Below are 13,362 nucleotides of genomic sequence, written 5' to 3'. Positions count from 1 at the left end.
GGAAAAAAAAAAGAAAAAGGAGAGGCTAGACAAAGCCAGCAGCATTCCCTTGCTGCATGGGGCAGTCTGGGCAGCAGGATCCCTGGCAGCAGGATTGCTGATGGCAGCAGATGCTCTGCCCCAGGTTGGTTTGACCGTACAACAGAAGGAACTGCACGTGAGTGTTCTGCTAAAGTAAAACCTCTTATCTAACTCCTCTCCTCCTTTCTCTCTCTTCTTCCTACAGTAGCAGGCTGGGGAGGTTGTGTAACTCGGCCATAAACCTCTCCGTAAGAGGTTACGGAAAACCTGGTTATTGCTTCGTTGCTTCTGGGCCTTACTGGAAATGAAGCCAAATGCCAACATCAGAGTCCACATTCCTCAGCACTCGATACCACCTCCCTGCCTGCCTCTTCTCCTCCAGCTGCTGCACAGGATCACAGCACTGGCTGCTGTGAGGTTTTATGAAAAAGTGCACAGGCAGAAGAGGCTCCTTCCCACACACCTGTGTGGCAGTGGGGTTGTTCCTGCCTGTGATGTGCCACATGGAGCAGACCTGGCTGTGTGTTGCCCCGCAGTGCTTTACACCACAGTGTGCAGCCTGTGCTGCCCTGGAGCACAGTGTTCCTCCCTGGGGGCTCCGGAGAGCAGCTCCAGCACTCAGCTCTCAGGCAAGGCTTTCTTGGAGCTGCTTTGATGTATTGTGTCCACCATGGAAGTGACAGTAGTGTAACATCTCCCTGCCAACACCTTTCTTACAGTCCACGGCCTGGAGCAGAAAGACTCAAAAACAGAAGCCTGTATTTTTCATTGGAGACACATCACTTCACAGCTCAGCAGCAGCTGGGACCATCTGTGCTCCTCAGTTCCTCCTGCTAATCAAAAATCCCAGGCTGAGGAACATGGGAAACTGCCTTGCAGCAGCAGTGAGTCGGAAGAGGCTGTGGGCTGTGGCAGAGCCAGAATTCCAGCTTGGATGGAAACAGTGTTTGAGTAACTGGAGCAAGGCTCTGGCTGAGCAGCTGGCTTATTTCTCCTGGCTGAATGCTTGTGAATGCTGAGTCAGCACCATGATGGGAGCTGCGGTGTGCCTGGGCTGTGCCTTGGGATGGCAGAACACATGGGTTTCATTGAACCTCTTTGATCCTTTCAGTTTATTCACAGATCAAATCTCCCTATTGCCTTTCCTTGGGCTTTTGTGACTGGCTGCTGCACCAGTGCCATCCTCTTCCTCCCCTTCCAGCTGCCTGAAGAGCACAAGAGAATTTTTATTATTTCATGCTTTACTGCATGGTCCTTAGCTCTGTTTTCCTCTGTGCTGGAGGATTCCCAGCGGTTTCAGCAGCTCTGACACTAATGTTTGTTTTGCTCTCCATGTTCAGCACACTAGTGTTCTCACTCCTGACAGCTACAGGGACTGTACACTGGCTCGTGTGTGTCTAGCTGAAAAGGAACCATTTTCCTGCAGGCCAAAAAACTCTTGGATTTTTCTAAATGTGCCTGGGCTCCAGTTTCTACTTGAGGAAGCAGAAGGAGCATTTTTCAGCCAGTATGGTTTCCTGAGGCAGCACACCCCAGGATCAGGCAGTGCCAAGGCTGGAGTGCAGCAGGGACAGCTTCACCCTGCTGTGCCCTTTGGATCGTGACACCTTCAGGCAGGGGCTGAGCATGGAATCCCTTCTGGCAACTGATCCCCACTGGGATCTCCTTGCTTGGGAGCCCTGCAGGAGGAGGAGGTGACCCCACAAAACCCCCATCCTGCAGATGTTTCCCAAGGTGAGCACTCAAGCTACTGCTCTTTTTGTAGTTGCCTGGGGCTGCAAACTGTAACAAATCTCTGGTAAAGGCGTTTATTTAGCTAAAAAAAGAAAAAACCCAAACCATCAGGAAGTGCCCCATTAATGCACTGGAGATTGAATCAGGCTGGAAGACTCTAGGCTGGACTGTAACAGCACTGCCTGTGATGTAAAACCCATGTGTTCAGCAGGCCAGAAGCCAGGAGCCCCAGGCTCTAATCCCAGTGCTGAGCTCCGCAACTTGGCTAACAGAGCTACAGGAAGAGGGGGAGCGGCTTTATTTAAATTTCCCCACGTCTTCCTGGGCAGGATCCTTTTACCATACACATTAACAGTTTGAAGAGTCACTGGGTTTCTTGGGGCTTCCATGGCAGGTGTCCTCTTGAACCTGTGGCCGCCTCCAGCCTTTCCATGCCTCCCTGCCCGGCAGGAGCTGCTCCGCAATGCCTGATGCTTCCTGCACAGCTCAGAGCTGGGAGCTGGATACCAGCAGGGAATGAAAGGGGAGAACAAAGTGCAACACACGAGGCAGTGCCTGAGAAGCCTCTGAAAGTGCAAGTGCTCCTGGGCACCTCCGAAACACTGTTTCAGAATTGCAGTGTATGTGATGTGAGCCACCCTTACCGGTTAACTCAGGTGTGTCCCAGCTCTTCCACCCTGAGGGCTGGAGCTGTACCAGGGGCTGGAAGGTGTGTGTGTTTCCCCAGAGGCCATCAAAACAAAGGGGGTGGGTTGTTTTTGGTAGAGTTTGTTTGGTTTTTCAGACTTTTTTTTTTCCTGCTGTGATTAAGAAAAGCTCTTGCTCACCAAGAAGGCATTCGCTAGAGGCATGTCTGTCTCTCATTAGTGGATAAAAACAGTTCATAGCTCTTTCGGGGCTGATAATTGTAAGACCTTTGAACACATGAGATAAAGAAAAGCTGATCTCAAAGAGAACTAAGGATTAGGTTCAAAACTGGAATACATCTCTGGAGCCAGTTACCAGGACGAAACTGGGAGTTTCACTTCAGGAGCAGGGAACTGGAACGTCCGCAATGGACACGGATTCAGCAGCTGGGCTATTTTTGGCTTGTGAGCCATTTTAAATGGCTGTTTATTTTTAAGGTCATTTTCTGTTTGCATAGCATGTACACCCTTCTGGTGGGTGGGAGGCATTGTAAAAACAGTCACTGCTGTGCAGAGTTAGGAACTAAGCTTGGAGAGTGATGGAAAAAACAGAACTCGGTGTACTTATTGCTTTAAAACCCAAAAACATCTGCTTAGGTCATAAGGTTTGTTGGCCCACTCTAAGCTGTGTCCCCACCGGAAAAATACCATTCCAATTAATACAGACTACTGCAGGGGATTGCTAAAGACCTGGGGAAAGTCTGTCAGATGATAACATGGCATAAATAGAAAGGAAGCATCAGATTCAGATTTTTTTTTTCACTCACCCTTACCTTCAGGCAGTAAATAGAAACCCAGAGCAGTTTCCCCTCAGCTGAGGAGTCTGAACTCGTGCTGGTCAGCCAGGCCTGAATCCCAGCTCTTGTTTAAGACTCTTGTTCAATAACAACACACTTTATTGTCCTGTTTTCCTGGCTTCTTCCTGTTGGCCATATCTTTATTCACACACAGTCAAGTGATACAAATTCATTGGAACAGTGGCAGTTTATCAAAGACATTAAGAATGATCAATTTGAACTGAAATTTAAAAAACCCAAAGTCTGGCTGTCTGTCAAGCGATGCACTGCTTGTAACAGGTCATGGTAAGAAAACAGTTTATAACATTGGCCCATGTATTCCCAGCCATGTTGCTTTTCCAGAGCATAAAATACATGATAGAAAAATACACTAAAAGTAATATTGGAGATTGTAGAAATGTCTGCTGCAAAAAAATTGCTGTTGTCTGATTTCCTGTATATTTATTCCCATGCTACATTATGATAGAATACTTGGTTAAACACAGCTTATTTCTAACTTAATTTGAACTTTAAAGTTGATCTCAAGTTAACTGTAAAGTCTTTGGCTCCGATCCTTGAGGTACATAAAGGACTTTAACTTTGGACTTGTGAGACTGACAGACAAGAGGTGAGCCCACAAGTGAGAATTCAATGCCTTGGGCAGCAGCCAAGGAGGGAAGGGGAAGTTGGAGTGCTGTACTTCATAGGATCTTAATTTGGGGAAATATTTTCCTGGATTTTTCAAGACTTGTTAAAAGTCTTCCCTGGGCTGCTCTTTTACCGGGTAGGCTTGAGTTCTTCAAGTTTCTAGTAATCTGATATTTGTATTTGAGATCTGGGCTCTGCAGTCAACTCAACTTAGCTGAGCCAACTTTAGTACATTAGTACATCCCTATCTCCTTATTTCACTGCTCAGTGTAATTTTACCTGTCCCTTTCTCCTCTCTTTCCTCCCTCCTGTCCTGGTACCACCCCCACGGTCTCTTTCCATGTGAGAGCTGGATGCTCAGTGCTTTGCTAGGGCTGCCCACACCAAGCCTCATTCAGAGCACCATTCTCTCAGTGTTTCCAACATTGAGAGACCCAGGTGTAGACACAGAAGCCAGTGCCAGCCTTACCATGCCAGGATGAGCAGCGATTCCCTGGGGCTGGCACTCTTGCAGTGACAATCTCCGGCAACGTTCATGGAAAACGGCCCCTCTGCCACGACAGAGGAACACACTGCGAGCAGGCAAGCGTGTCCAACTCCAGGACTTCTTGCTTCTTTTTCTCCCAAGAGCCAATCTCAAAACACTTCAAAACAGGAGTTAGTATTGCTGTGTTTTTGTGGAGAGGAAGGCTAAGGCACTGAAGGGCAAGCTCGATTGGCCATGACTGATCTGCAGGTCTGTGCCCCAGTCCCTGCTATTCACTGAGCTGTTCTTCTCTGCACACACGTCGTATAAGACACGTTCTCAGAGGGGCAACCTCGTCTCTGCTTCCCCCACAGGCACCATATACAGAGGCCCAGATCCACCTTCCTAGGCACGGCCTCCAGAGAAAACATCAAGGACACACACTGGAGGCCAGACATCGGCTTCCCAATGTGTAAACTCCACCGGCTCCCAGGGAGGTCAGCTATGGAAAGACGACCAGGACACTGGTGAGGTATAAAACTCCGTGTCTGCTGGCCACCGGTCAGCTTTGTCGTCGTCAGACTTGTCGCTGTCATCGCCGCTGCAGGGTTCGTAGCCCTGGATGGCAGAGCAGATCGGCTCCGCCTGCCTCAGATCTGCCTCTGCCTCCTTCTTCTTCTCTGCCAGCAGCTGCCTGTAGCACAGGTTGCAGACCCTCAGGGGCTTGGGGGACAGCCGGGGCATCAGGAACCTCTGCCTGGAGCAGTCAGCGCAGACGACGAAGCCGCACTTGCGGCAGTGGTGCCTTCGGGTGAGCGTGGAGAACTTGGTCTGCGTGCAGCGCATGCAGATGTCCGTCGCCTTGTCTGGGATCCAGGGAGCAGCGTGCTCCGTGGAGGGCTGCCGGCCTGTCTTCGTCAGCAGGTGCCTGATGCACTCCTCCAGATGGCTGATCCACTCCTTCCGCTCCGTCAGGGAGGCCGCGGAAACCACGAAGGACTTCTTGGAGGTTTTGATCATCCAGCGGTTCTTCATCTGCAAAGTGTCTGGCAGCGTCTCCAAAGTGACATCTTCAAGGGGAATGATGTGCTGGGAGTTGTACTTCCTTTTGTTGATGACTATGCTGCCGTAGACGAGGATGTCGTTGAAAAGGAAGAATATGCGAGGCTTTGGTTTCTTGCGGCATTCTTTGGTTAAAATCCCTTCTCCTAGAAGGACCCTTCCAGGCAAGGCTAAGGGCTGCCCGGAAGCCCCAAAGCAGTTTTCCACAGCAGCAATGCGCTGGCTGTTGATCTCGGTGTTTGCAAGATGGTCCACCATCTCCAGCTCACTCTGGAGAGAGGAAAACAAAGAGGGAAGTGGTGAAGCTGCAAACATCTGCACTGGGTGGGGGTGAGCAGGTAATGTCTGCACAGGTGAGATGCTCCTAAGGCAACCCCAGGGTACAAGTAATCTCCCGAGCACTCCGCACTTTAGCTTGTTACTTTTTAAAATTAACGTTCCAAACTTTCTGGCCTCACTTTGCAACAGCCCAGTCTGTACTGGGATAGTTCAGTTTGCAGCAATGGAAGCCCCTGAAGGCAGAGCCAGCTCTTCCATTACAGCTGTGCTTTTCACCAGTATAACTCTGTGCCCTTAGTAAAGGAAGCTGCTTGCTCTGAACCTGCTTTCATGCAGATCTAAGTACTAAGGAGTCATGGTACTGTGACACCTGAAGGGTACCAGGACCTGCCCTGTCAATCCCTCTTGGTGCTGGGAGATAAGTTATGATGGGCTAGACACGGGCTCAGGGAGGAGATCCATGGTTTTGGGAGCAAGCCTTCCATTTCTGACTGCACACCTGCTTTCTCAAGGATTAATTACAGACACCCCCCCCCCCCATAGCCCCATTTTGGGCCAGAGCTGAGGCAGGAACAAAATGAAACACTGGGGTATCACTTGTTCCCACTGGTCCTCCCTGCATGATAAAAACAGAAAAAAAGAGAAAAGGCCCTGTTAGTGTGAATATGTGAATATATATGAGCAAGCCTTTACTCCATTACCCCAGGGCTGCCAGTGCTTCCAGTTGCAAGACACATCATTCTGAAAACAGTTCTGCTCTCTGCTGAAGGGGAAGTGGAATGCAGCACGATCATCCCTCCCACAACTCCGCACCCTCCTTCTCATCTGGAGTTCTCAATCTGGAGTTTTGTTAGTCTGTTGGTTTCTGTTTTACTAGAAAACCTAGGTAAGGGTAACTTTGAAGTGAAAGCAAATGTTTGCAGTAAGGAAGGTAGTTTGGAGTAAGGAAGGCATTCCTTGTAAGTTCATTTTGTGTTGCCCCTTCCCCTCATGCATTGAAGGAGCTGCCCCAGGCCAGCTGGCCATGGGAATGTGAGTCACTTCCTCCTCCAGAGAGGTATCTCAGCCATCACGAGGCAGCTCCGAGATCACAGGGATGTGTGTTGCCCTGGTTCACTGAGCCACTAATGCAGAGCCACCCTTCACTGCTTTCCCTGTCCTCCTTGTCCAGAGTGCCTGCTACTGTGGAGGCTGGAGGAGAAAAGGAAGAGGAGGATGACAGCACGCCTGGTCCTGTGTGTTTGGGACAACGATGATTTACATTCTACCCTTGCCCTTCACCCCAAATCACCCTTTCACTATGCTGGAAGGGAAACCACACAGCTGCTGCTGAAGGCTGCTGCACACCATTCACCTCTTGCCTGAGCTATCTGGCAGATAGACAAGTCAATTCTGTTGAGTTCCCAGAATTTTCTTCTCTAGAGCACGGCAGGGTAAAAAGGCACAAGGCCAAGACCCAGGTTTAGCCCTGGGAGACCTAAATGAAGTGACCTACCCTGTAGAAATAGCTTTCACAAAGAAACATTGAGTGGCCAGTGCTCCTGAAGAGCCTCAAACTGGAGAGAAGGATGTGTATCCTCAGGGCCTCAAAGCACTAGAATGCATTGCATGGAGCTGGGACAGTGTTAAGCATATCCACTTGTGTGGGTGGGCAACAGCCATCTGAGAGGGTGACTCACCACATCCCACCACAAGCCAGATCAATCCTGCCCTGAGTTCCAGAGAGTGCTCAGCTTGACTAACCACATAAAACCCAATTTCATGTCAATATTGTGAGTCATTGAAAATAATGCACAGTTTGGCTTTGGAATGCAAGTACTTTGTGAATTGGGTAAATAAAGATAGCTGCTGAGTGTTATTCTGGTCGCCTTTCCTGGGAGATGAGAGCCTCTCCCTTTGGAACAAAATGAGCATATGAAGTCTAATCTATTTTATTGCTTTTGGTAAATATTTTTTTCCTGTTTGCCATGTCAGGTCAGCAGGGTCACAGTGCTTATTACCAAGTGCTACGTGTGTCCATGTGCCACATACAGCAGCATCTTATCCAGCTGAAATGAGGGTGGGAAGATGTACTTTACCACCATGCTGCTTTTCAGAGGCTTTTGGCATGGCAAATTTTGGGGCTGGTTATTTTCATCAAGATCTGTTGGTTCTGCATGTGATCAAAGACTAAGCAGTGAGTATGACTGATACTCAAAGGAAAAAAATACTGCTTGGCACTCCACTCCAGAAGTAAGCACGCCACGACTTTTAACAATGAGTGCTTGTTCACTTGGGATTATAAACAGCCATGTTGATGCATGCCAGGCAGAGCATTTCGACTTAAGTTCCTGGGTCACCGAGTCTGGGGTATGTTTTTCAGGACTGTGTGTATCTAAGGCTTAGGTGTACTGATGTAGTGAGCTGTTCTACCTGATCCTTCTGCTCTTGCCATCAGACAGAGGTGACAGTCCTGGTATCCATTGCATACCTAATGCACACCACATGCATGGGATGGTCCATGAGGATCAGCGCACTGAGATCTGACTGCTGAGCTCTGACAGCAGAAAATGCCCCAAGCCTCATCTCTCTGCAGCTCTCCCTTACTCCCTCTTTCTGCTTTGCTCAGCTGAGCAATGTCTCCTGGAGTTAGGGCTGGCATAAGCTCTTGCTCACCAGGCACAGTAGGCAGGACGCAGCCGCCAGAGCAGGCACTCAGAGCAAGCAAACCAGAGTTCCTCTCCTTCTCCTGCCTGAGGGGATTTCAGCTTGCCTCTCCCTCTTTCCCGGCATGCTGTAACTGCTGGGTGGAAAGGGGTCAGGCTCTGGCAACCCCCTTTCTGCCATGCTCATGAAGAACCAAATTCAGCACATGTACATTTTGGGACTGGCTGTCACATTACGACTTTGAGAATGTCACCAGCCCTGGCGGGGTATGGACTGAGCTACCAAGCTTCTTGCCACGTTCAGCACAGGGCCAGGACAAAAGGACTTGCCGAGCAGCGGCTTTTGAGGAGCTCAGACTGATGCTACCAAACCCACTCGTTGGCAGGCTGAGTTCAGCTGTGGCTCTTGCGAGTGCCAGCCAGGCTCAGAGGCGCCCCAGCAGCATAGGAAGGGAGGAAGGAAAACCCGAAACTCAAGGAAATGCCTCGCTCCCTCCCTCTCCCTTGCTCTATCCATGCACACATCCCCAGGCAGAACAGCACCTTCTGCTCCCCTCCCCGAGGCACAGGGAAAAGCCCCCCGTCAGGAACTCTCGGGCGCTGGAGCTGACAGGACCAATGTGACAACACTTGGCCACGCTCAGGCTGGACAAGGGCTCGTGGGAACGACACGCGGGCTGGCTGGCCAGGGTGGGCGACCACCGAGGGAAGAGACAATTAATTCCCTGTCCCTCCCAGCGCCCCAGAGCCCGCTGTGCGTCCCTTTGGAAGAGGCGCACAGCCCAGGCGGGGGTTCCCCTTACAGCTCCGCGGAGGGCGCACTTTCTGGGATTCTGGCACACGGCCAAACTTGGTAATTTAAAGAGACCCTCTTAAAAACCCCAACAAACCCGCCCCTCCGAGCGGCGCTCGGGTCACGCACAGACCCCGCGGGGCTGCAGGCACCGCACACGCGGGACGAGACCCCTGGGTGGGCAGGACACGCCGCGGGACCCCCAGGACGAGCCCCACCCCCCCGGTCGCTCTGTCCCCCCGCGGGCGGAGCGGCCGCCAGTCCGTCCCGCTCCCCCCGCCTCGTCCCGTCCCGTCCCGTCCCCGCGGAACCCCCCGACTGTCCCGGAGCTCTCCCAGCGCTGTCCCGCTCCGCACCGCCCGCCCAGCCCCGCGCAGACCCCCCCGCCCGGCCCGGACCCCGCTCCGGCCGTACCTCCCAGACCTCCCCCGGCCGCGCTCCCGCCGCCCGCACCGGGCGGATCCGCCGCGCTCCCCGGGCCGGCCCCGCCGCGGCCCCGCGGCCCGCCCACCGCCACCGCGGCCAATGGGCACGGCGGGACGGGGCTGCCGCTCCGCGGGGGTGCGTGGGTGCCGTGGGTCTCTGTGCCCGAGGGCTGCTTGTTCCCGGGGTTCCCCCGGGGCTGCGTGTGCCTGCTGACATCCACCGCGCTCCTGCACACCCTCCTCTTGACCCCACGAGTGTCGCGAAGATGCGCCCAAATCGGTGTACTATTTGGTTCGCTCGTGGTTTTTAAGTTTCCAAGTTTGATCGTGTCTCCTGCTCGCAGGATACCCTGTCGTGGAGGATGGTGCACAGGCATGACATCATATAAAGATTATTTCAGTGGTAAAATGCTCTCGGTATTTTGCAGTTTAGAAGGAGGATATAAATGGAACTCCACATCAGAAGAGAAACCAGAACTCTTACCAAGCTTTAGATCAGATCTTCTGACCACTTTTGTGATTACAGTTACAGACCACTGTGAAGAGAGCAAGCTGTTAACACCGAAATTGGCTTTGCAGGGAAATCCTTTGCATTCCTCTCTCCCACTGTATGGGCCGCAGGCCACCACATGTTGCTACCATGAGGTTGGTGGGATGAGTGGGCAGAGGCCATGGGCATTCCCCAGCACCCACTGCAGATGCCACAGGATGCAGGGCAGCTGAGCTCTGGCCCTTGTCTGGTGAAATAACACAACCCCCAGCTGCCCAGGCCTGTGCTGATCTATAATTCAGGTGCTTTCTCACTTTCTGTAATAGCTTTTCTATTTTTAATGGGAACTGATGGACCTGTCAAGGTATTAGAAATATTTTTTTTTCCAGGTTTTAATTTTCTTTGGAAATAATAATGTGGGCTGAGAAACTTATGGTGCACTTTAGAGCTAAAGTGCTTGGGCAGCCATGGGAGTTTCCACAAGACCTTATTTTTTCACACTTTGTGTTTGTGTTAGATGAGCAGATGAAGGAGGACGTGGACTAAGTTAATTGCAGTCTGTGGCTGCCTAGCAGTGTATGAGGGAGGATTACAGAGAGAGTCACAGATCGTTTACAAACCTCTAAAAACCTGGGAGAGCTCAGGACAGAGGGCAGGCTGGGCTGAGCACAGACTCAGGTTATCCTCGGGGCTTTCCTGTGGGGCCTTTTCTGTCCTCTTGCCTTTTCTGTAGAAGAGCAGGACTGAGTGATCTGTCAGTGGGAGGAGGGTGGGCTGCCTTTGCAGACATTCTTGCAGCTGGGAGCAGTTTTGTGTTGAGCCTGGCTACCAGCTACCTCTGTCCTGGCTACCTTGCAAGCAGTGTACTAGGTCTGGGGATATCTGCCCAGCTTATAAATTAATTCTCAAAAAAAATTTTTTAATATGATCTAACTATGGAAATAATTAGTTTTACATGATAACTATGCAACTTTACAAGGCACTAAAATAAATACCTCGGAATTTGTCTTAGCAGACTAATTCAGACCTAACAAGCCACAGATTATTATGTTGAAACTGTTTTTTTTCTCTTATGTGTAAATTATTCTGAATTTGCTCTCATGTTATCTTAATCATAGTCTTTATTACTGAGATGTAATACTTTGGTTTATTTTTCTTGTTGTTTCTCAGTATGCTCACCTGGACAACACATCAGCCAAACACAGCACTGGGTTAGCCCAACAACCTGATATTTGATGTGTTTTTTTTTCTTTCTCCGTCTTCAGTCAGAAGTGGAGGCGTGTTCAGGGAACTGTTGCATGAGGCGAGGGAAGCCCTGAGATCCACGCTGGGCACGCAGTCATTATGAAGCACTTGCACTCCAGAGCTGACTTTCTGTTGGTATTTTGTTTGTTTGTTTTGGAAGCTGTTACATCCTTGTTTGAATTTCTTACTGAGATACAAACTCTGAGTTTCACCAGTAATCTTAAGAGCTGTTTGATAGGCAGACTCAGGAGCTCTTTTCATCTGGCTGCAAAAGCAAACATTTGTGGGACCACTTGAAAAAGCTGCAGCACAAATTACCAGCTTTTAATGCAACTCGAGCAAGGTAAAGAGACTTTATCTGATCTATTGCCTCTGGCATTTTCTCCAAAACCACTTGTTTCTCAGTAGCAGAAATATCTTGCCCAATTGGGATGCAATAATTTCAAAGCAAGGAAAGGCAACTGCAGCTGCTCAGCTGAGTCAGCCAAAGGTAAGCTCTGCAGGGGAGAAAATGTTTTTTTATTATCTTCTAGTGGCAAAATTACTACAACAGCCTGCAGAAAAAGATTAGATTATAATAGTAACAAAAACATCTGTTAAATTCTGAGTTCAGTGTATGTTTAGTGCGTGTTAAAAAAAAAAAAAAAGAGAAACAACAACCTAGGCATTTGATAAAATTCTTCTGAATAAAACTCAATATTTAGATTCAGTTTGGAGTGTTAGGAACCCACTGTGATCATATGACAGTGGTTTTTACTAATTGACTACATGGGGCATTTCATCAGTGGACAAGACACCTTTTAGCAATGGAGATTTTATTGAACTGAGCTTGGAATACTCTTAATGAGGGAATAAGACAAAGTGTGTTCATTATACATGTTTCTTGTAAGCATGAATGACCTCTGTCCTGTGCTCTGCAAGAGCGTGCTGTGCATGGAGGGATGAATCTTTGTCTGATCTGGCTCCCAGTGGATTCAGCTAATCAGCCTATTTTATAAATGTGTGATTTGCTGTGATTGATTTGTATCTTTAAAGCCCTACCAACATCATCTCTGTGCTTTAGAAATGAGTTGCTTCCAAGTCTGACAGTGCAGAAAGCAGAGCCCTGCTCGGCTCTGTTGGTACAGACTGAAAATTTCAGAGTGTAAGCTTCCAAATTCTCACTAGTCCACATGCCATGAAACCACCACCCAGCAAAACTGTTTTAGAGCGTGCTTGTGTCTCTGAGACATATCTCGACCCTCATGCAGGAAATTACCCACTTCTTGAGTGGTTCAGGGAGCCTGGCTGCAAAATGATTGTCAGAGTGGTGAAAGTACTTCTGGAAGCAATTTTTGAGATCTGCCTGCTCCTCTGATAATTGTGTGAGGGTTTGTACCACTTCACAGTTACACTCCTGGAGAGTTATGTATGGTCATATGGCCTTTGATCACTGACACAGGAATAGTGGGTTATTTGCTGTTGTCTTCAGTAGCAACAGGCTCTGGCTCAGAGTGAGTCACTTGGGTGGGTGAGGAACATCCCCCCAGAGCTCCTGACTCACAGCCCGTGTGCCTCCTCACAGGGTCATGTCCCAGCTCACAAATCTGTGACCTTTACAAAGGCTGTTGTGTGCAAGGACCACAAAACCACTCACACCTGCGGATTGTAATGTCACAAATTCACATGATAAGAGCCTTGGTGTTTGCTGTGCCTTGTCCTTCCCTGCTCAGATCTCAGATCCCTGCTCCCCTGGCTACAAGTGTGCAGTGCTGTGTGTGGCCCTCGGAGTTGGAACTTCAGTCTTGAATAACTGATAACGACCAAGCAGGTAAACAGCAGAGACGAAATTTAAATGCTGTGTATAAATACATAATACACATTTGCTCGTGGTTGGGTTATAGGAAAAAAAAGAAGGAGCAGCACTAAGAGAATGATTTGAAAGCTATATCAGCTCTAGGCTGTATGCTGGTGTTTGAACTAAGCTTTAGCAGTTGCCTGTGGATCTTAGTGAAGGCATGGGGTATTTTGCTTGTTCCTTCTAAATTTTCAGTGATAAATAGCAGTGGTGAAACATACAGGGAGAGAGAGGAATGCAAAGCCAATTTTGGTG

General features: G+C 49.5%; 1 protein-coding gene across 1 annotated transcript; it reads right to left on the bottom strand.

Moving 5' to 3' along the window:
* Positions 1-3,342: 3,342 nt before the first annotated feature.
* Positions 3,343-9,567, bottom strand: PLEKHF1 (pleckstrin homology and FYVE domain containing 1). Its single transcript, XM_027895779.1, has 2 exons — positions 9,525-9,567; positions 3,343-5,663 (listed from the first exon to the last, which is right to left on the bottom strand). The coding sequence occupies exon 2, from the start codon at positions 5,649-5,651 to the stop codon at positions 4,830-4,832; it is 822 nt and encodes a 273-aa protein (XP_027751580.1). The 5' UTR covers positions 5,652-5,663; positions 9,525-9,567; the 3' UTR covers positions 3,343-4,829.
* Positions 9,568-13,362: the final 3,795 nt, after the last annotated feature.

The sequence above is a fragment of the Empidonax traillii genome, unplaced genomic scaffold (genome assembly GCF_003031625.1).
Source record: "Empidonax traillii isolate 1590-97213 ecotype Southwest subspecies unplaced genomic scaffold, ASM303162v1 scaffold467:size475155, whole genome shotgun sequence".
Classification (NCBI taxonomy): domain Eukaryota; kingdom Metazoa; phylum Chordata; class Aves; order Passeriformes; family Tyrannidae; genus Empidonax; species Empidonax traillii.
The sequence above is the reverse complement of the archived record's forward strand: the minus strand, read 5'-3'. Positions and strand labels throughout refer to the sequence as shown.

What these genes read in the sequence shown, in the direction of transcription:
- PLEKHF1 (XM_027895779.1), bottom strand. Translation starts at nt 5,651, where the DNA reads ATGGTGGACCATCTTGCAAACACCGAGATCAACAGCCAGCGCATTGCT.